This window comes from Armigeres subalbatus, chromosome 3 (genome assembly GCF_024139115.2).
Source record: "Armigeres subalbatus isolate Guangzhou_Male chromosome 3, GZ_Asu_2, whole genome shotgun sequence".
NCBI classification, from domain to species: Eukaryota; Metazoa; Arthropoda; class Insecta; order Diptera; family Culicidae; genus Armigeres; species Armigeres subalbatus.
The window spans coordinates 29506780-29531174 of NC_085141.1; the positions used below are offsets into that span (position 1 = coordinate 29506780).

The 24395-nt window shown below is 42.3% G+C and overlaps 1 protein-coding gene across 1 annotated transcript; it reads right to left on the reverse strand.

Moving 5' to 3' along the window:
- Positions 1–23090: 23090 nt before the first annotated feature.
- On the reverse strand, positions 23091–24175 carry LOC134221552 (moesin-like). Its single transcript, XM_062700745.1, has 2 exons — positions 24110–24175; positions 23091–24046 (listed from the first exon to the last, which is right to left on the reverse strand). The coding sequence occupies exon 2, from the start codon at positions 23790–23792 to the stop codon at positions 23091–23093; it is 702 nt and encodes a 233-aa protein (XP_062556729.1). The 5' UTR covers positions 23793–24046; positions 24110–24175.
- Positions 24176–24395: the final 220 nt, after the last annotated feature.

Genomic DNA, 24395 nt, shown 5'->3' on the forward strand with positions numbered 1-24395 from the left:
CACATTTGCATCAGTCATGAAGTATACGAAGGATCCATTAACCTTCTCCAATCTGGTCGATAGATCTTGCTTGTTGCATATCTCGTTTTTCTGTCTATGTTGTCATTTCTGACTACATATCTGAACTACATTCGCCGACATCATCGTCTTCACCCTCCGAGATTCGTTCTCAACTTTGTTGATGTTGATGTTTCCACGTGACGATCAGAGGTCCAAGTGTCCGTTCTGCCTTCAGCCGTTTTGCCCCCACAGCATCCAACTGTATCGCTGACGATCCTTCGTTACATGCACAAACTCCTTCTTTCGATGCCTATCCTTCCCAGTGCGGACATCGACAGCGTGATGAATTCCGCCAACTCGGAAACTACGGAAGCTTTGAAGCTGGTGAAAGTCAACAGCGAACGGTCAACCTGCTTAATTCAATCCAGTTTTTAGTTCAGCGGCAGCTTGTCGACCAACTCCAGCATCGGATTACTCAGGTGGTCGTTTAATCGAACGGCTTCTAAATGGTTGCACAGCTTCGTCGTGATGCCGAAATTTATAAACGTCTTACTATCAGTCCGAACAGCAAGTCAAGCAAGACTAACCAACTCCTGACTGCTTCGAGTGCGGCTCTTGGCAGTCCATCAGCCATAGCAGATTCTTCAAATTCGTGAATCAAATACGCTATAGTATGTTCAGAGCTGCAAATGAATAGCAGCCATACTTCCGGTTCTCCACGAAACATTGGAAACTGCTGCGACACAAACAGCTTTCTCGTAATTCGACTGATCCTCGCCACCGGATCTATTGCTGTGACGGATGCTTTCCGCTGGCAGATCGACGACTCGCTAAATATTTAGCATAACAACATGATGTTTTCCGCCATTTAGTGTAAAAGATATGTTTATTTATATTTTTCAGACTAAGGCCGAAGTGGCCGGTGTAGTACATAAGAGTCTTCTCCATTCGGCTCGGTCCATGGCTACACGTCACCAACCACGCAGTCCACGGAGGGTCTGCAAGTCACCTGATTGATCCACCTTGCCCGCTGCGCACCTAGTCTTGGGCTAGTCTATCGTCTTGTAGCCGCCCAATGTTAAACCCGGCGTTCGGCTTCGTCGTCGAGAGTTTTGAGCGCATGCATACCGCAACGAGGTAGAGAACAATTCACGTTTTTCGGTTGTTTGACAGCCGGTAACATTTAACGATGCAAACCGGATGCCAGTTTTGTCACAGATCTTTATTTCACGATGAATCGTCTCATGAGATTCAGTACACTCCCACCGTGCGATCTTTGCTATAATAAGCAGATATTGATTATTTTTCCTCACGTTAGATGAAAATAATACAATCACGATTATCGCGGACAGTTAAAAGATAAATTAACAATAGCTCTACCGGAGCGATTGGTTGTTTGCCCTTTCGTTGGGTGAACAAGAACACAACAAAATACGTCGTAACTGATCTATACTTTGTTCTCGCGTCAACATTAACATGCTAGTTACTTGGATTACTTACCAAGGTGAATCCTGATCTAAGATCATGCATACCGCAACGAGGTAGAGGGTCGGATTCAATATTTGCACTGCGGTAAGTGCAGACGTTCGTGATGTTAGAGAAGGATTTGCCGTTGATTAGAACACACTGTTATACACGGTTTGAGGCCGCATCTCTCCATCCTCGAATGCGCCACACGCTCGCCAAGTCGTTTTGCACCTGGTCTGCCCACTATGCGCTCCACGCTGTCTCGTACCTGCCGGATCGGAAGCGAACACCATGTTTGCAGGGTTGCTGTCCAGCATTCTTGCAACATGCCTTGCCAAGCTGCTTTAGCTATCTTCTGGATACGGGGTTCGCCATAGAGCTGAACGAGCTCGTGGTTCATTCTTCGCCGCCACACACCGTCTTTTTGCACACCTCCAAAGATGATCCTAAGCACCCGTCTCGAATACTCCGAGTGCTTGCAAGTCCTAATTTGGAATATTTTCAAATGACAAATACTGGAAAAAATATAACAAATTTGAAATTCAATCGTAGTAGGTATTTGAAATGCTAGCATACTAAGAGTGAAATCAGCAGTGATTCAGTTTGGTTGCAAATTTTCGAATACTATTCTAGTTTGAATATGAGCCAAAATAGAACAAACTCACAGGCTTCCACAGCAGCGTTCTGTTCATGTTTGATTTTTTTTCCATTAAATGAAATGATTATGTTGCTGCTGAGGAAGGTGCGGTAAATGCAAAGTGGATTGATCCGTACATAAAATGACGCATTCATACACCAAAACAATCAAAAAATATATGAATCTCGTGATTCATTCGTGGTTCAAATCTGCAGAAAATAGAACCAAGCGGTATAACAGTTTTAAGCTTTTGAATCTCGACTGTTATAAAAAATGAATCTTGAGCCACTGCTGGGAAAGTACATGATTCAGATTCATATTCAAACTGACAGCCCCGAACGATTTGAATCACTGCTGATTTTACCCTAAGAAGCTAATCAGAAGAACATTTGAAATTAAATCTAAGTAGGCTGACAGAGTGTTCGAAGGGTGATATAAATGAAAATTATTCAGTGTTCGTTTCTTGAGGCGGAAGGACGCTGATTGTTTATCGGCTTCCAAAGCCTGTTTTCCACGGAGAAGGTAGACCTTCGTTTGGCCACGACAATGGTGTAGTTGTTGCTCCCCTACCTTGTAGGTGTTTGAAGAAAAGAAGTAAAATAAGACAATAAAAGAATGATAAGCCTATATAAACAAAATGAAAAAAAAATAATGATAAGCCAAGGTGTTTCAGAGTAAAAAAAAAGAAAAGCCGATTGGATTTGGATTGGATTTGGATTGGGTTTGGATTGGATTTGGATTGGATTTGGATTGGATTTGGATTGGATTTGGATTGGATTTGGATTGGATTTGGATTGGATTTGGATTGGATTTGGATTGATTTGGTATTGATTTGGATTGGATTTGGATTGATTTGGATTGATTTGGATTGATTTGGATTGATTTGGATTGATTTGGATTGATTTGGATTGATTTGGATTGATTTGATTGGTTTGGATTGATTTGGATTGATTTGGATTGATTTGGATTGGTTTGGATTGATTTGGATTGGTTTGGATTGATTTGGATTGGTTTGGATTGATTTGGATTTGGATTGATTTGGATTGATTTGGATTGATTTGGATTGATTTGGATTGGATTTGGATTGATTTGGATTGATTTGGATTGATTTGGATTGATTTGGATTGATTTGGATTGATTTGGATTGGTTTGGATTGATTTGGATTGATTTGGATTGATTTGGATTGATTTGGATTGATTTGGATTGATTTGGATTGATTTGGATTGGATTTGGATTGATTTGGATTGATTTGGATTGATTTGGATTGATTTGGATTGATTTGGATTGATTTGGATTGATTTGGATTGATTTGGATTGATTTGATTGATTTGGATTGGATTTGGATTGATTTGGATTGATTTGGATTGATTGGATTGATTTGGATTGGATTTGGATTGATTTGATCGATTTGGATTGGATTTGGATTGGATTTGGATTGGATTTGGATTGGATTTGGATTGGATTTGGATTGGATTTGGATTGGATTTGGATTGGATTTGGATTGGATTTGGATTGGATTAAACAGTGAAAGAGTAGAGACGGTGAATATTGTGGGGAATAAAGCGAGGCTGAATAAAGCAATCGCATTTTTTGGTTGTAGTGATAGATAAAATAGAACGTATGTGTTACTACATAATAAAAATGAAGAAAGAAATTGAAATATTTTCAAATGACAAATACTGGAAAAAATAAAACTAATTTGAAATTCAATCGTAGTAGGTATTTGAAATGCTAGTATACTAAGAAGCTAATGAGAAGAACATTTGAAATTAAATCTAAGTAGGCTGACAGAGTGTTCGTTTCTTGAGGCGGAAGGACGCTGATTGTTTATCCTGTTTGCCACGGAGAAGGTAGACAAATCGTTTGGCTACGACAGGTGGCATTAAGGATGATGATCGCTCGAAAATTCACACACTCCATCTATTCGCCTTTCTGGTGGATGTGGCATATGACCCCTTCCTTCCACTCCTCCGGGAGCTGTCCCGTTTACAGATTCGGAAAATCAGATTATGCAGCTTATCCGAACCATCTTGATGAAGTAAGCTCTGATACCATCCTTACCAGCTGCTTTATTGGTCTTTAGATGTTGGCATCCCTGGATGGTTGGGGCTTCCATCGTCCGCTGAACTGACGCAGTCATCTCCTCCGCTGCCTTGACTTTCACCGCATATACTCTAAGCGCCATCTAAGTGTTCCTCATAATGCTGCTTCCACCTTTCAATCACTACACCTTCGGCCGTCAAGATGCTCCCATCCTTATCCCGGCACATTTCGGCTCGCGGCACGAAGCCTTTGCGGGATACGTTGAGCCTCTGATAGAACTTTCGTGTTTCTTGAGAACGGCACAGCTGTTCCATCTCCTCGCACTCCGCTTCTTCCAGGCGGCTTTTCTTCTCCTGAAAAAGGTGGGTCTGCTGTCTCCGCTTCCGCCTTCCGCGTTCCACGTTCTGCCTGGTCCTTTGCTACAACGCGACCGCCCGTGCTACGTCCTTCTCCTCCAGAATCACTCTTCGTCGAACCAATCGTTCCGTCGACTTCGTCCCACATACCCGACGTTGTTCTCCGCTGCGTCGTTAATGGCTGCTTTAAATGCTGCGCGTATGCAGTGGCGACCTCAGGTTGCTTCAGTCGCTCAGCCGCGGCGGCAGTTGGTACCAAACATTGTAGATGACGGATAGTTTTGAGCGCAGTTTAACCGTCACCAGATAGTGGTCAGAGTCGGTGTAAGCGCCTCGATATGTCCTAAGTTCGATAATGTCAGAGAAGTGCCCTCCATTATTCAGAACGTGGTCGATTTGTGATTCTTTCTGCAGTGGTGATCTCCAGGTGTACCAATATGGAAGGCTGTATTGGAAGTAGGTGCTGCGAATGGCCATATTCTTGGAGGCGACGAAATCAATTAGTCGTAAGCCGTTTTCGTTCGTTAGCCGAAGGGCGCTGAACTTTCCAATAGTCGGTCTAAACTCCTCCATATTTTTCCTCTGAAGTTGTAAATTTTCTTCAAAGCAGTGAGTTCCGCTCGTTTCGTTCATCAAAACTTGCAAATTTGATCCTTTTGTAATGGAAACAATTGCGTAAGATCATCGTTGCCGGCAAGTTTCAATAAAAATATGAGTATTTTACGTCAGTTTTCATAAATAGAATATGAAATTGAATTCAGAATCAACATTTTGTTGTAGAAAGCATTCTTTGGCATGATGTATTTGTATTTAAATTCCTCTAATTTTCTCTCATGTTCAAGGAATTCGTTTATTGTGCGCTGATAGTTCGGCCTCTTCAAATTAATTTAATATTTCGGTAAGTTGAAGCTAAACACTCGCAACAACAAAAAAGCAATTTGAATTGACATCTGCTGAGTTCGATCCATTTTTTTGCCGCGGGTTGAAAAAGTTCACAGTTAAGTAGCATAAGATGTTTTTGCAAGACAAAACCCTGCCAATATAACTCTTCGTTATTCTTTCTATGTATCGAAATCAATAAATAAATAAGTTTTAAGGAAAAAAATTGTTTTTCTTTTTTCCTTTTGAGCTTGAGCTTGAGCTTGATTGACTGCTCGTAGTTGCTACTCCATTATGACCAAATCAGCTGTTCTTGCACGGGGACCCACCAGAGGTTTGCTTGGGACTAGCACACATCTTCAATGTACAAGTACTGGTGATCTCATTTGTTAGGTCATACTGGCGCCTGCCACGTCAGAAAACAAGTCAATGTAGGGAAGGGGGAGGAAATGATGATGCAATCACTCGCCCACTGCAAGCCGAATATACCTCTGCACTTGCCACGAGTTCATGCGGAATTTGTTGGAATTTCTGGGTTAGGTTGGAGAGGCAGAGGTCCGTCTTGGTTAACGAGCTGCCAATGTGATAGATAGGAGAAGGTAACTGATGGAATTTCTAATTGGATGTAGGAAACGAGCTCTATAAGTTCATTTCCAATTCTAGCAGATTAATGTTAGAATACTCAAATTGAAGGTATAGGAATAGTAATGGAAACGGTATGGAAGTCCATTTCCAGTTCTAGCGATTGCTAGAACATGAGAAATAAAGAGAAAGATACAAAGTAGGAGAATGGAACGGACCTGGGATTGAATTCACGACCTCCTACGTATGAGGCAGAAGCAGTAGCCATATGACTACCAAGCCCGCTTCGAAACAAGAGAGATCACGCACTGAACTGATTATTTTTATTACCGGCCGCGCAATGCAGAACACAATAATTCGGCCGACCGCGCGATCGTTCTGCTGTCCGAAACATGAGAGATCACGCACTGAACTCTATATTGTTTTTCTTTTTTCCTTTTACAAAAAAACGTTAAACTACATTTCATTTGGTACATAATTGGTAGTACAGAGGTCCGTATTTTTTACAAATCGCCTTGTATTTTTTACCGGTAATTATTGTACGTGGATTTCCCTATTGGACCCGACCGTTCGCAATAGTCGCTCCTTGAACGGTCGTTGAAATCGCTGTTTTCACCTTCACACCCATCTTCATAGTAAAATCTGTCAGAACGTGGCAGACTACGTGTTTTTTGCTGTTTCCCTTGGACTTCTCTTTCTTTTTCCGGTGTTTTGACATCTGATTTGATATACAAGGAGCAAAAAAACAAGGTAATCTATCAAACATTTATTGAGTTTGGCAAACCTTGCTGGGAAAGGGAACGTTTGAAATAGGCAAGTGTACCGACCTTCGAATCCATTGGTCAAGTAAATCCACAATATTACAAATTAGATCAGTAATATTTGACATTTCGTCATCGGAAGGGCAGAGCCGAGGACACGGTAAACTGTTTAACTTTTTACTGAGCTGACCACTGAGAGCTCAGCTGTTGAGAAATCGAAGAAATCGAGCCCGTTAAATAAAATTAAGTGTGTACGCCAGGTACTTTTTTTTTCTTTTTTTTACGAGGGGGAATACATTTACACACTAACCCAGCACACATGCATTGTAGGTGCCAAACTACCACACGGAAGTGTGCTGGAGTGTCGGACTCGACCGTACCGGTAATACCGACTAAACTCCCTTGGGCTCCGCCATCGTTTCCCCTGGAACTACCTCCCAGTACTACTTCTGGGGGACGCCAGGTACTAAGCATAAAATGAAGTGTGCAGGTTTACATTTGACGCTAGGTGTGTGGACGCGGCGTGAACGCAGCTTAAAAAAACGCCACGTGGGCATCGGCCCTTTAGTTGCTGGTAAACGCAACGTTTTTTCAAAATGTATCCTGGCATGCATTGTTATAGATGTTCGCTACGCTGAGAAGCATCTCTTGCCATGGAGTTGATTCAAACATTAGAAGCATAAGTACTAGAACGCTAGTGGTGCTGTAGTTAATTAAATTAGGTATTTCGCCAAATTATGCTCCAACAAGCTTCAATTGGCCTTAATCTATGCATCTTGTTGTAGTGCATGTTTGGTGTCATTACCAACCAACATCGGTTTGACACTTGTATTACCGGTACTTTGGCTGCCTGGTCTAACCTAGGTGTTAGTCATGCGAACAGGAACGACATTAGCAATCTTTTACTTTCGAATCAACTATTCAAACTCAAAAACTATTTAAATCCTTTGAATCGTATCTCGTACGATTATGCGTACCCCTCGCTTAAAGTACATCTCAAATCAACTCACATCTCTAAATTTTCCTTTCGCTACCGAAAGCAAACCACCACCTCTCGAATTTTCCGCACCCCTTGCAAGAAAAGTTTTCCTTTTTTCTCTCTCTCTCTCTCGTGCACTAACACATCTAACAAGACTCTTCCAGATGGGGCTGTTGATGATGGAACAACGGTGGCGACCGCGCCGGAATCAGTAAAGAGCGAGAGACGCCCAAGTTCTGACAGTTCTCTCTCGGTCGCGCAGCGCTTCGGTTGTGTTATTATCAGAGGAGCGACATCCAATTTTTTTACTATGGATTTTGACAGGTTTGCCTGTTCGTTCTTTTTTGGGTGATAAATTTATCCCCCAGTGTCAAATTACCCCAATACTGATTTATTTTGCAATAGTATGTGCGCGAATTTTGAATGTTTTCGTTTTTACAGGAGAATATGATGCAAAACGCCCATGCCACTTAATAATGCAACATGATACAATCATGATTTAATAGGGAAAAAAAGGAACAAACTATAAATTAAAACTATTTTACACTCGATTCCTTGCTTTAAACTTAAGAATGTTCAACTTATTTGCTCATTTCTTCAGAATGCTACTTGCACAATGTACTGTCTATGCTTTTGTTTGTTTTATATCATGTTCACCCTCGTAATTGTTTATGTTGCATTCGCAGTGCACTCGTATTGGTGACTTAGAAAAGATGTGACAAAGATGGCGTAGCTTGTCATCCCCGTGGTTATTATTGTTGTGCGGGTCGTTTGCTACCCTTCTGCGGTGGTGTGAAAATTGTTGTGTCCAGTGAAATTTTCTTCGGGAATATAACGAAATTATGTGTGAAAGGTAATTTGTGTCATGAAAATGTGATTTGAAAATCGTTAAACACTTTTGGATTAATTCAGCCGTTGTGACTCCGCTCTAATAGGTAGGTGTTATCTGTGATGATCATTTATGTGGAAATTTTTCCATCCGGCACTCCTGTTATCAGATTTGCTTGGCCGATAACAATGCCACCGCAGAACAAAGACTTTTGCACTATCGGTTTTTGATCTTAAAGATCAAGCAAATTGACTGAAGAATCGTTGAGCTTTAATCCACATTGCTTTTGAAGTAACATCGAGTAGGTAAATCTTGAAATGCAAATCAAGTTTTCCTTCGAAATTTCCCAAAGAAGAAAAAAACACCAGACAGAATACGATCAATAATCTTGTCTCATACCCATTCCCATTCCTTCAGTCTCGAGCTCCTAGCTCGGACTGAAGCATGGTAGGCGACTTCAAGTAGGTACTCCTAATCTGAGGGAATGGCTTACCCGTGTAAAGGTGGACAGTTAATAACTGGTAGTCGTTCGGCTTGAAAAAGGGGGATACAGTTTTCCTGGGGGAGTAGGTTTTCCCTTTTTCGAATCATAAGATACTGTAGCATTCAATGCACTGCACTGGAGCGCAGAAGGGGTTCACTGCTGCAGTTGAGGGTGGTAGGCAGCCGCATTTGCATGCTTCAAAGAGTTTTGCAGAGTTTGCCGCCTTTTGTTGCGGATGGGGTTTCATCATTCATTACTTTGTGACAACCTCCCAGTGGAAGTGGAAAACTGAAAGGATTGTTGCACTGTAAATTTTAGCAAAAAGGGGTTTTAACATATTTTCTCTGTTCTTTGGAGTGGCTTCTTGTGACAGGACGAGACGTCAGAGCTGAGCATTCCTGAGCGCATGTGCGCATTTTTTTGGAAGTGGTGGCATTTTTTTCGGAATGATGGTTAAAATTATACGTAGTACCTAATGTTTTTGCCTTTCTCGTATACTAAGTATACGTAAAGGCTATATGAGCACTCCAAAACCAAAGCTCGACGAACTGAGGTGATGTCTGTTTGTGTGTATGTATGTATGTGTGTGTGTATGTGTGTATGTGTACAAAATTTTGTAGACACACTTTTTGGAACTTAGCATTGGCCGAATTACTCGCAACAAGTTCCATTCGACTGAGAATCTTGTCCCATTGTTTGTTATTGAAAATTGGCCAGATTAGACTATGGGATCAGAAGTTATGGCCAAAATACTATTTTCTATGCACAAAACACACTAAAAAGCACTCACTCATATTTTTAGTATCTTTGCACTAGAAAGGCACCAACACCGCTAGGTGGATTAAGCAGGGTTTTTATGATTTCAGAATAGAGGTATTGTAGCAAATATAATCCAAATATTTTATCAAAGAAAGAACATAGGACATCTAGAGGAATGCCAAATATGATGAGTAACTGGTAGCATTTACATCCATAGAAATATCACCCAACCAGTAGATGGCAGATTTCAATACAGTTCTGCAAAGACCCCTTGCAAATTATGTACAAAAGGAGAATGGGCAAAAATGTATGGACTGTGGGCCATCGGTGTACACAGATGACCCATACCTTAGTTTAAAGATCTCGTAAAAACAAGAACAAGTGTCTATGGGGTCAAAGTTGTGCATGCTGGGAAAAAAAAGTTATGAAGCGAGTAAAATGTGGTTATTTGAAGCTTTTGTATGTTTTTTTTAGTTCCCTCACATATACCTAGATGGCTTTAAACGGTCTAGTCTTGGTGACCTGCTTCTAGTAGATTTATGAGCGAATTCCATAGAAAAGGTTAGACTACTAAATGGAGAAATGTACATGTTGCAAAGTGCGTCGCCACTTTCTGAAGAGGAGGGAGGCGAGAATTGTAAATACATATAATCAAAGCTGTTCAGCGAATAGTTTCAACTTGCTATGATGTCACACTCGTTATGACTCTGGGCATCATCTGTCTATATGATTGCAATACTTGTTCAACCAATTTTATTTGGAGCGAACTGTTTTTTTGCGGCACACTAGAAATGTGTCCAGCCCATCGTATATTTCCAACAAGAGGGGTGTAATACAGGGCTTCCATTTTTGGCTCACTCCTCTTCGGAAAGTGGCGATGCCCTTTGCAACATAAACATTTCTAAATTCAGTAGTCTAACCTTTTCCATGGAATTCGCTCATAAATCTACTAGGAGCAGGTCACCAAGACTAGACCGTTTAAAGCCATCTAGGTTTATGTGAGAAAACTGGAAAAAACATACAAAAGCTTCAAATAACCACATTTTACTCGCTTCATAACTTTTTTCTCCCAGCATGTACAACTTTGACCCCATAGACACTTGTTCCTGTTTTTTTTTCGAGATCTTTCAACTAAGATATGGTTCATCTGTGTACATCGATGGCCCAAAACCGCCCATTCTCCTTTTGGGAAATACAAATTTAGAAGCTTTTAATACAATCATTGTATTTATTTTGTTGTTGTCAAATCGCATAATTGTGATATGAGTTGTCCTTTTGCTCGTTTTAACGGCTAAAAGAGCCAAATCTGTAGCAGAAAATCTTACTGTTCCTGTTGTCGATAAAAGCAAGTTGAAAACAAATTTTCATGTTGGTTTTAAATAAAATATGTAATCAGTTTAATAACCCGAACAAAGTCTGAAAACACAATTAGAGCATAACATTTTTTTTTAGATTTTGACATCAAATTGAAATCATAATATGTTTTCAAATATGAATCACCATGATTGATTACATTTTTGATCTCATTTTACTGTAGATTTCTAATTTGTATGATCTGACATCAAATTGTGTACTTATTTCGTTATCGGAACCAATATCAAAATCATTGTTTGATTTGCTCGCATCGATAGCAGGAATAGCTTTCGATTTGATGTCACAGTAAGATTTTTCAGCTATGCGTTTTGTTATTTTAACCGTAGAAATGAAAAATAAGATATAAAATTAAGTAATCATCGGCGATTTTACAACATCCAAACATTTTATCGATTTGCTCTCAAGCTTTGCTCGAGAATTTTGTCACCTTTTTGATCGTAAAATAACAAATGAGATCAAAATATGTAATCAATCATAATGATTCATGTTTAAAAACAAATTATGGTTTCAATTTCATGTCACAATCAAAATATGTTTTCTATATGCTCTCATTATGTTTTCAGACTTTGCTCGGGATATCATACAATTTAGAAATCTACAGCAAAGTGAACCAAAATCAATCAGGAAAATTAGAATTTGAAAAAAAAAAAACAAACATGATAAAATTTGATTTCTACATCAAAATATGTTTTCAATTCATGATATAAGACTTTGCTCGGTTATTTACATACAGAATATCTTCAAACATCTTTGTTACAAGATGTTTCAAGATATACTTCATACTCAAAACATACTAAATTAATTTATTAAATCTAATATTATATAATAAGGCTTATATTTAAGTCCAATCGTCCCAGAAAAGAGCATCTGTTAATACAGCTTACCACGTGCTTTACGGGTACTTTTTCATCGGCTTGTCTGAAGCTTTCAATTATTTATAGAAAGCATAAGTCAAACAATTTCAAACCAGATTGCAATTTATGAACGAAATGGATTTTTCTCTTAGAAAGAATGTGAACAAGACGTAAAAAATTGGGTCGGAGAAGAGGGGATTTATATATCGTTCTAAACCAACTGTTTATTGGGACGAAGCCAAAAGTTTCTTCGAAAAAAGGTTTCGAATTTTTATCTCTGCATCCTGAATTTGCCGATCAAGAAAGGCTCACCTGGAAAACTGTTGAAAGGCGCGCCATTCAAATATGAAGCCAAGAAGTTGTACGATTTGCAAACAAAATGATCGAATTGAAAAGGAATTACCAAAACTTAATCTTCTTAGACGAAGTGAGCTTCGATAACAAATCTATGCTAAGATCCAGTGGCTACGGAGTAAAGGGTGGGCGACACGGATCCGAAGCAGAAATTGAGTTAGCCCACATCATCCAAGCAATATCTGCCTCATGCCAATGAGCTCTATGCTTTTCTCGAAGCCGTTCCGCTAACAGACTAACCATTCTGCAAAATGCGTCACCAACTCTGTCCTGTTCCTCAGGTTCCAAAAGAGTGTCCTTTAATGCTTTGTGAACAGCTTTTTTATTCACGGACAATGAGTATACTTGCAACAGAAAATGTTTCTCTTTGTTCCTCCAGTTCTGTAATATTGTAGTCGTGACCTTATCCACAGTGTAAGTCCTTTGGCACGATCTATCATTGAATAACTGAAATCTTCTTCATCCGGTTGCAATTTTGCACTCCACGATGACTGGGAAACACCACATCTATCGTACTTAAAAACAATTTCACGTTTGAGAATCTGTTTGGCCAATAGACAACAGTTTTTCACAAACTCCTTTGCAGTATTCCCAGATACTCCCCATTTATCTGCATTTTTTCCTCAGCTTTGACCTTTGAACCCTCGGACCACAACATGAACAACCCTACAAACCATCAGAAAGTTTTGATTGGGTATAGCCGAAATTTTCTACGATTCAGCGTCATCTCGGTCCGATATTGAATTTATCTCTTATGCGTTCAAATCCCTGACAATAACTACTTTACCGTATTCGTTGAGAGCAGTGAAGCTAAGAATTTTGTCGGCTTCCTGATCCAAAGAACCATACGATTGATGTCACTTCCGTTTCATCTGAAAGTTAGAAGAAGTTAGAAATTAGAAACATAAGTGTTTGTGAACATTTAGGTACCTATAAAGCTATTATCCTCTTGGGAACTTACTTGCTATCGGACTATGTTCAAATCAATATCCGATTTGGAATATATTGTTCGTACAAACTCAAGTCGGCGTAATATGACACACAAATATGTACGCAATGATAGAAACAATTACTGAAACATGATAAATTATCAAAGCATGCGGGAGGAGAAGAAATTGAGAGCCTAACGTGATTTTCCCGAGCTTATTTCGACAAAGCCGGCAAACGTTGGAGAATGTTGAAAGATTTCAATATTTTGGTAGTCAAATAGCTTCAGACGGTGGTACCAAGACTGACATAAGCTAGGCGCACGAATCAAGAAGGCAAGGGCCTTTACGAGTTTGAGAAATATTTCTCAATTTTTTTTTCGATGATAAAGACAAAATAAAAAGTTTGAGAAATATCTGCAAAACCAGGCAGATGAGTGATCGCACCAGAATCCCAACATGAAATCTTTGTTGTTATACGGTAGCGAAACACGGTGTGTATCAATGGAGAACACGCAACAACTGCAGGTGTTCATCAACAGATGCTTGCGGTACATAATTCGTGTCTGGTGGCCTTACAAGTGGATCTCAAACAACGAGCTCCATTGTCGTTGTCACCACTCCAGAGGCTGATAGCATCGGAAATCGGGATCGTAAATAGGGCTGGGTGGATGGTTCACAACTACCGTAGGCGCAGAAACGATATCTGTGAGCAAGCACTGGAACGCAGCTGGACTTTCGCAGCAGACGCAAACCCAGAGGTTTTTTTTTGTCTTATGTCCAAGGCTGGCTCGTCTCTTGTACACAGAGGCTCATGGCGGCATAGCCTCAACAAAGAAATTAAAGAGATCGATCGAAATCTAACTCGACAACAGGTAACCCGAGCAAAGTTGTGTAACTTATTGATAACAAATTCTATTATTCGGTTATTTAGCTTTTTGAAAACTAAGTTTGTTATTATTTTGGTTAAATTAACAGTCAACATAATAAAATTTATAACAGATTTTCGTTCCTGAAATAACTAAATAAAAGCTTATTAGGTTATGACTAAGACCAAGTTGATAACACATTTTGTAATACATGTTAAGTGGACAAATAACACATTTAATTATCAGTCATCCCGACCAAAATAGTAAAATCTGTTTTACCGACGACGTCAAGCAGTGGAAAATGCATGCCGATACTGAGACTCGAACTGAAATCATTGAAGGGCGTCGTCGCTTGGCAAACATCCAGTTAAACGCTTTCGAAATGTGTTTATATTTAGAGGATGAGATTCTGTCGCATGAGTGGATGGAAGGTGTCGTGTGTCCTATCTACAAAAAAGGCGATAAGCTGGATTGTAGCAACTACCACATTTCTGAACGCCGTCTACCAAATTTTATGCCGTCGACTAACACCAATTGCAAGAGAGCTCGTGGGGCAGTACCAGGCGGGATTTATGGGTGAACACCACGGACCAGGTGTTCGCCGTACGCTCGATTTTGCAGAAATGCCGCAAATACAACGTGCCCATACATCATCTGTTTATCGACTTCAAAGCCGCATATGATACAATCGCTCGGGACCAGCTATGGCAGCTAATGCACGAAAACTGATTTCCGGATAAACTGATACGTTTGATCGTGTGATGTGTGTAGTTTGAGTTTCAGAGGCATTCTCGAGTCCCTTCGAAACGCGCAGAGAGTTTCAGCAAGGTGATGGTCTTTCGTGTCTGCTATCCGACATCGCTTTGGAGGGAGTAATACGAAGGGCAGGGATTGACACGAGTGGTACGATTTTTACGAAGTTCGTTCAGCTATTTGGTTTCGCCGAAGACATTGATTTATGGCACGTAACATTGAGAAGATGGAAGAAACCTACATCAGACTGCTTCCCTCTTCAGTCTGATGTAGGCTTCCTCCATCATCTCAAAGATACGTGCCACAATATCAATGTCATCGACGAAGCCAAATAGCTGGACGGACTTATTGAAAATTGTTCCACTCGTGTTAATCCCTGCTCTTCGTATTACCTCTTCCAAAGCGATGTTGAATAGCAGACACGAAAGACCATCACCTTGCCGTAACTCTCTGCGCGTTTCAAAGGGACTCGAGAATGCCCCTGAAACTCGAACTACGCACATCACCCGATCAATCGTCGCTTTGATCAATTGTGTCAGTTTATCCAGAAATCCGTTTTCGTGCATTAGCTGCCATCTTCTCCTTCTTCTTCTTCTACTTCTTCTTCTTCTTCTTATTGGCATTACATCCCCACACTGGGACAGAGCCACCTCGCAGCTTAGTGTTCACTAAGTACTCCCACAGTTATTAACTGCGAGGTTTTTTAAGCCAGGTTACCATTTTTGCATTCGTATATCATGAGGCTAACACGATGCTACTTTTATGCCCAGGGAAGTCGAGACAATTTCCAATCCGAAAATTGCCTAGACCGGCACCGGGAATCGAACCCAGTCACCCTCAGCATGGTCTTGCTTTGTAGCTGCGCGTCTTACGCACGGCTAAGCTGCCATAGCTGGTCCCAATCGATTGTATCATATGCGGCTTTGAAGTCGATGAACAAATGACGTGTGGACACATTTTATTCGCGGCATTTTTGCAGTACACCCGATTCTTTTTTTACACGGGGGATGCGTTCCGTGTAAAAATAGTTTTCAGTTCAAAATTTGAAAATCCGTGTAAAAAAAGTTTTTTGATTTCTCGACGAATCATGCAAAATGGAGCAACTTTGCAAAAATTTTGTATGGGATTTTTTTTACACGGCCGTGTAAAAAAAAATCCGTGTAAAAACAGAATCGGGTGTACTTGGCGAATAGCGAACACCTGGTCCGTGGTGGAGCGTTCACCCATAAATCCCGCCTGGTACTGCCCCACGAAACCTCTTGCAATTGGTGTTAGTCGGTGGCATAAAATTTGGGAGAGTACCTTGTAGGCGGCGTTCAGCAATGTGATTGCGCGGTAGTTGTTACAATCCAGCTTATCGCCCTTTTTGAAGATGGAACACACGACACCTTCCATCCACTCCTGCGGCAGAACCTCATCCTCGCAAACCTTGGTAATCACCCAGTGCAGCGCTCTAGCCAGTGCCTCACCAACGTGTGTAAATAGCTCTCCTGGTAGTTGGTCAACCCCAGGGGCTTTGTTGTTCTTCGGCCGGCGAATCTCCTCATTGATTTCCTGGAGATCCGGAGCCGGTAAAATTATGCCCTGCGCGTGTTCTCAGGTCCATCATCATACCGCCATCTTCGTGTTTCGCCATTCAGGTGTTCTTCGTAGTGCTGCCGCCACTTTTGGATCACCTCGCCCTCGTTCGTAAAAAGGTTCCGTTTATGTCCTTGCACATATCAGGCTGTGGCACGAGGCCCTTACGTGAACGTCGATTTGGTTTTTTCGTATCTTGATTAGGTTATCTCCATGTGGCCTTGTGGATATTTTTGCGGGGAAAGAAGGTGCTTCGGACTACCATTCCGCGGGAGGCTGCAAAGTTCATGCATCGTTGGCCGTTGTCATTCGATACGGTGTACAGACTATCCGGTCCGATGACCGGTCTATACATTTCGTCCCTTCCTACCTGTGCGTTCATGTCACCGATGACGATGTTGACTTCCCGCAGTGGGCACCCATCGTATGTCTGCTCCATCTGAGCATAGAACGCTTCTATCTCGTCGTCGGGACGCCCTTCGTGTGGGCAGTGCACGTTGCATCTTTCCCAGCACTATGAAGCCGGCTCCCAGCTCGTTGGTGGTGCCACAGCTTTGGTAGAAGGTAGTCGCACGATGCCCGCTTTTCCACACTTTCTGTCCTTTCCAGCAAATCTCCTGCAGCGCCACGACGTCGAAGTTGCGGGGATGTAATTCGTCGTAGATCATCCTGTCGCAACATGCGAAACCTAGCGACTTGCAGTTCCATGTTCCAAGCTTCCAATCGTGATCTTTTATTCGTCGCCTTAGTCTTTGCCGATTATATCGAGTCGCATTATCTCTCATATTTATTGTTCGTAATTATTGGTTTCCTAGGCGGCTTATTGGGCCTGCGCTTTGAGCGGCACACGGTCGCTTTGGTGGGGCCTACTTGCGGATACATGCAGCTTTTTATAGGAATTTAACAGGGCCCACTGTCAAACCCCACCACATCCTAGGCAAGCCCCACAACTCACAGATGACCTGGGGAGGGATCGTCAAGCCCTTGGACATAGTCCCTGCTGCCATAGTCCCTGATCCATTGTAATCTTTACAGATACCTATTTCGACTACTTCAGTGCCTCGTACTAGACGGCCTTACTGTTGAGGTCGAAATACGTAGTTGTTATTACCAACTCATGTATATGTCATTCTATTTTAAGTTTTCCTTATGCTATGAGTAGTTAGAAGCACGTACTGCCTCTCTCAATGGCTCTTAGCATCCCTAGCTACTCGCTTTAGTCTTGACTTGGGCCCAGGTCAGATTACTTTCGGCTTCTGTTATACTTTTATTAGGACTTCTCCATCAGCTCCTGGGTCTGCCTCTAGTGCGATGTCCTGCCGGATTCCAATCCAGCATTTACTAACAGATTCCGGTTCCACTCTCTCGTAATCTTTGCCATCCCACCTCCATTTACGCTCTTACAAGTAATGGAGAATATTGGTTGTTTGAACAAGTTTTCATTAAACATTGAGCAGAAATGATTTAGCAATAACTGTAATTAAGAAGAACTTCAGTCGCTGATGATTGGAATGTTCTATATCGGAGAATCCCAAACTTTTTGAATATGCAATCCACCTAGAGGAATAGGGTAGCGAACCCAGAAATCGCCCTGACCCCAGTTTTCGCCCACCTATTGGATCATATTGATTTTCCGCAAACTCCAATTGTTTAAACCTGGTAAAACTAATTTATTTTTATACAATTAATTATTCCCTTTATATCGTATATCGAATTGAACTACTTACTAAAATGAATCTGTAAAAAGCAATATTTGAAAATCATGTAGTAGGTATGAAGGTACTTTTAGTGTATCACTCATGAAAAAGAGAAAAAACAACGAATGCTCATATATAGAGTTACTCATGGATTGTTATTTTTAGTTTAATTTTGTAACTAAATGTTATGCTAATTTATCGTTTTCTTTGATGATTTTCATTAAATTCCATGATCTAACATGGAAAAATTAAATAAATCTAGTAGGCGAAAATTGGTTCCTGATCAAAGCAGTCGACCCAGATTTCGTCCTGGGCGAACTGTCATATATAGTTCGGAATTTTCGTGCGACTCCAGTTTTCGTTTTGTTGGTGAAATTTTAAAACATCTTCTAGAAAACGTGGATTTGAACATAAAAATGGTTTCGTAAGTGTTTAGTACATTTCACTTATTGTATACATGAACAGCGTAAGAAATACCGTACATCGTACTACCAAGATGAAATTTCTGCCGCTGTACGGAAAGTTCGCAGCAAGGAAATGGGTATCATTGAAGCAGCCAAGCACTTCCCAGGTTCCCAGGTCGACGATTCGTTCTCGTCTACAGAAAAAGGAACGTCAAGTTTATCGCTCCGGTCCAATGTTGGTACTGACGATAGAGGAAGAAGGCGAATTAGAGTCATGGATATTTGACAGTCAACGTAGAGGCTTTCCGGTCACAAAGAGTAATCTGCAGGATAATATCAAATCCTTCCTCGATCGGAATCTACGAGAGAATCCTTTCATCAATAACCGTCCAGGTTTGTTTTGCTAACTATTCCATTGTACATCTATGTATTCAATGTATGCAATCGTTTGATGTAGGGGAAAAATGGCTGAAACTATTCATGCAGAGGCGACTTAATGTGGTACTCCGAACGCTTGAGTTTATTACAAGCGCTAGTGCGAAGGTTTCACCCTAATGAACCAATTTTCAAAGCAGTGCTCGATGTACGGTTTGCAACAGCTTGAAACTATTGTATTTAATTTGCAGAATAAACGATAAATAAAATATATGTTACATTATTCGCTTCTTTTCCAGTACTTTCTATTACTAACTACTTACAGTTATAGTTTCTCCACGTTTTTCCTCTTTTTAAAGGTTATTTCGCTTTATCCTTCTACAAACATCTTTAGATTTTAGCAACAATACAAGATAATAAATCACATTCATCACCTTTTACAGATCTCAGGATTAACTATCCACAGCACTCCTTCACTTTCAATTGTCTACGAATTCAACTTCTAACTTTTAAATCAACTTTTCTACTTCAATAAACTTTTAATCCATTTCTATCTAGCCCCAATTTGTTTTGTTTATTTACCTCCCTTCTCTTGCTCTCGTCATACTCACACATACTAACGTCTACGATGATACCGTTTCGCCTCGACAACATCATTTACTGCGAAACGGATGCACCATCGTTCTCGTCGGGTGCGTGAAGCCTACGGTTGCTCAATGCTGGGTAGTAGCGGTGCCAACATACCCCCTCCCCGTATCTTTGGTGGGGCTTCTGCAACGCCAGAGTTACCATCCTGAATCTCCAGCACCGCTAGCTTCATCACCGTCCTCCTCAACTTACCCTTTACCGCTTGCCGAATTCGGTCGTCCACTCCCGGATAGACCTCCATCACGATGCCACGAATCCAGCTTTTCCGCACCGCGTCATTTGCGATGAATACGTGGTCACCACGGGTCAATGGTGACATTTCTTTATGCCATTTTGTTTGCTGGTTGATCGATGGCAAATATTCAGACACCCACCGTGCCCACAGTTTGTCCGACAACAATTGCGAGCGCTTGAAACGGTCCCGCAATGATTTGTCTTCGAATGTTTGTGAAAAGAACTGTTTCATATTAATTTTTCCTTCGCCGCGGACGAAATGATTCCGCGTCAATGTGTCTTCTGCCTCTGATTCCATGGCAATGTATATCAATGGTCGCGAGTTGATGATGTCTTCGGCATCCGCAATAGCTGCCAAACATTGGGTAATAGACTGCCCATTAACTGAGCATACCAGCCGCTTCCAGATGCCACCCAAGTGCGGAGTACTAGGCAGATCGATATTCAGGTAGGCTCTGTAATCTTCTAATTCTTGCTCGCGTTCTTTGCGTACATGTAGAGCCACGAAACGACGGTGACCGCAGAGAATCCACGAAAACACAGTCTTCGAGTCGGCCCATATAAAACGCTTCTCGATACTCAAGATCCACTGGTATAGCTTGATCGAAGATGTAACTTTGTCAAATGCCGGATTCCACACGATCGCTGCCACCATGCCACCAGGCTTCTTAGCTCCACCGATGCTAATGCACTCATTTTCCTTTCGTCCCCCGTCGGTCCCTAGAAACTCCTTCGTCCACGTCTCCGTTTCGTCGATCATGTCTGCAACCTCAGGGTTCGCTGATGAATCATTTCGGAGCAAAATTCTTTGCGCTCTCTTAGCTTCATCTCTGATCCGTAGCTCATGGTACATATCCTCTATGTCCGCACCAAATCCGATCTCTCGCTCTCGAAACTTGCAAACTATCACCGGCAAGGCAGCCAGCATATCCGGAACGTTCAGCAACTTCGAGTTCCATGGCACTCTTCTCACTTCTGCTTTTCTTTTCTGCTGCACGCACCATACCTTGCTGCAATCGAACGATAATAGCTCGAACGGCGTGTGCCCGTGCCCCTTTGCTAGGTATTCGGCAATCACGGTGCGCAACTCGATGTATAGTGCGGGATCTTTTCTGGAGCGATTTCCCAGCCCAACCAGCCGCTTTATAGCCGTGGAACAGCTGTTGGGGAACTCTGGATCGTCGTTTTTCCACAGCAGCCCCGTTCCGAACCGGCCTCCTATCCATTTCGTTGCCTTCCTCTGCGTCTCTTTTGCTCTTCTGTTTTCTTCCGACCTGGGAAGCAAGGCCACGGAAATGCCCGATTCTTCTAGTGTGTGCAGCTCCTGATTGCTCACCGTGCTACAAGTATGATGGCCGACGATTCCACTATCCATAGTATTCGCGCCGGTCGGCCCGTAGACGGTCCATCCCAGCTTAGACCTAACTGCTATCGGCTCTTCTGGCCGTCCTATTCTCGACTCGATCGGAGCGTAAAGGTGGATGTCTTTCAATCCGATCAGAATTTGCGGAGTCGTTTGTGGAACGTCTGCAACCGGCAGACCGCGAAGGTGGCTGTAGTGCTTCACTACTTCCGACACAGCTACTGAATGCTGCGGAAGCTTCAAGCTCTCCACTGTATGGGCACTCTTGATGGAAAAACGCTGGCCAGATCCTCTTGCAGAGATGTATAGGTCCACACATTGCGAATCCTTTTCGACTCGCGAAACTCCGGCTGTCCAAGTCACTCGCAGCGGCTGCGTCACACCACGAATTCTCAGCCGGTCGATCAGTGTTTTCTCCACCAGTGTATACGAAGAACCTTCATCTAGAAAAGCGAACGTGTTCACTGAGTAGTTTCCGCAGTGCAGTGCGACCGGCATCATGCGGAAAATGACGGATGGCTTCGGTTGGATAGCGTGGAGGTTACAATTCGAACAAACGATTGACCTTGGTGAATGCAAAAGGGGGTTGTGGCGCTCTTTACACCCATCGATATTGCAACGGAAATTTAGCTTGCAATTAGCGGTCCCGTGCTCGTTTAGGCACAGCTGGCACAGATTCCATCTGCGAACTGCTTCCCACCGCTCAGTGTAGTGGAGTCTTTGGAAGTTGTCACAATTTCGAATCCGATGATCCACTCCGCCACAGATCCTGCACGGTGTTCTCTCCCTAGCGTACGGACTCCAATCTCTGCTCTCCTTTGCGTCATGTGCGTGCAGGTACCCTTCACTCGCCCTGCTTCTCGGATTCACGTTCTTTGAACCGAGCTCTCCTAATCGGGATGCTTCTCCGTAGGCAACCACTTCACTGGCATCCTTTACTATACGCGACAAGAAATTAGACAGCGTTCGTAGTGTCACCACCTTACTCTTCCTTCGGTACCGTACCCATTCCAGCTGGGTTCCAGCAGGGAGTTTCTCCGTCAGCTCTTGGATGAGCATTGGATTGACCATGTGCGTAGTTAAACCGGTAGCTTCCAAGTGATCGGCAAGCTGTTGAACTACTATTCCGAAGCTTATGAAACTTGCCAACCGATCTGCCTTCGGTGGGGCTGCGTTGCGAACTTTCGACAATAGCATGTTGAGAAGTCGCTCTGGCCTGCCATACAACATGCGCAGTGTCTCCATGATCTTCGGGACCGATTTCGGTAGAAGTAACCTGCTCCTGACCGCTTCCAGCGCCTCTCCTTTTAGGCACTCCTGAAGCCTGGCCAAATTTTCCACGTTGGAAAAGCCGCACGCCTTCGTAGACGTCTCGTAGCTACTGACGAACATCGGCCATTCCTCTAGTTTCCCAGAAAATATTGGCAAGTTCTTTGACAGGAACTGGCGAGCGGATAGCTGAGCCCTCGTTGGTTCTTGACTTCTAGTTCGCTGACCTTCTTTCGCTCCTGCACGCGTTCGGTGGAATTTTCTTCTCTCCGTCTCTTCTTCGGAACTCTCAGAACTCTCTTCTGCTACTGAATGTTCTTCCTCATCCTCGGAACTCTCTTCTTCCTCGCAGATACTGTTTTCTTCAGACGACTCTTCTTCCTCCAATTCTTCATCACTCTCCGACTCCACTACCTTTGCAATCTCGCGCACTGATTTACTACTCTTCTCCTTTTTCAGAACCTCCGGATGTCCAAATGGCGTATCGTCCTCGACACGCCCGATCATGAAACTCTCGGGCAGACGCGAAGGATTGACTTCGATTGTCAATCGAACGATTGACTTCTTTGTAAGCTTTTCAGTCGCTTTTGGTGTCGAATGCTTATGGTAGGCCCCTCAAGCGTCGCTCACCACCGCTTCCATCGGAAGAGCTTTCCCAGGCTTTCCATTCCTCGACTTTTTCTTCTCGAGCTTTTGCCCTGGCTTTTTTCGATCCGGTTTCGTTGTCTTCAGCGCTACGTTTTTCGAGCTTTCCTCGTCTTCACCACCTACGGCACCTTCTTGCTCCACTTCTCGACCAGTCAACTCCTTCTTCCGCTTCAACTTCAACTGCTTCAGCTTTGCTTCCATCTCTTCTCGCATCTCGTTCAGTTTCTTCTGATGGGTCTCTTCTTCGGCGATCTTCTTCTCCATTTGCGCCTTCTCGAACTCCAGTTCCATATTCCGCTTCTCCTGCTCGACCTGCTGGCGCATCTCGAACAGCTCTTGCTGAACCTCCATCCGCTTCTGGTGCAGGATCCTCTCCTTCTCCAGTATTCGCTTCTGCTTCTTCTTTTCCTTTTCTAGTTTCTTCAACTCCTTTTGAAGCTCGCTCGACGAACCGGACTCTTCACTTTCACCTTTCCTGTCACTACACTCCTGACAGCACCAAGAAACGTCTTTGATTTCAGCCGTGACGCCAACACAGCCGAAGTGGAACCACTGCTGACAATGGTCACAAAATACCATTTGCGACTCTTCGTCATCCGGTCGGTCGCAAGCCGCGCAGTTAAAACCTGTTTTTTCAGGATTTTCCGGGTTAGGATTTGGTCGAACCATTATAAATTTTTAAGTTTGTTGGTTTTCGGACCGCCCTAATGAACCAATTTTCAAAGCAGTGCTCGGTGTACGGTTTGCAACAGCTTAAAACTATTGTATTTAATTTGCAGAATAAACGATAAATAAAATATATGTTACATTATTCGCTTCTTTTCCAGTACTTTCTATTACTAACTACTTACATTTATAGTTTCTTCCCGTTCTATCCTCTTTCTAAAGGCTGATTTACCGACGGCTTATTTCGCTTTATCCTTCTACAAACATCGTTAGATTTTAGCAAAAATACAATATAATAAACCACATTTATCACCTTTTACCGATTTCAGAATTCACTATCCACTGCACTCCTTTACTTTCAATAGTCTACAAATTCAACTTCTAACTTTTAAATCAACTTTTCTACTTCAATAAACTTTTAATCCATTTCTATCTAGCCCCAATTTGTTTTGTTTATTTACCTCCCTTCTCTTGCTCTCGTCATACTCACACATACTAACGTCTACGATGATACTGTTTCGCCTCGCCAACATAATTTACTGCGAAACGGATGCACCATCGTTCTCGTCTGGTGCGTGAAGCCTACGGTTGCTCAATGCTGGGTAG

Excerpts from the sequence above, each read along its gene's own strand:
- LOC134221552 (XM_062700745.1), bottom strand. The coding sequence starts at position 23,792 with ATGGTTCGACCAAATCCTAACCCGGAAAATCCTGAAAAAACAGGTTTT.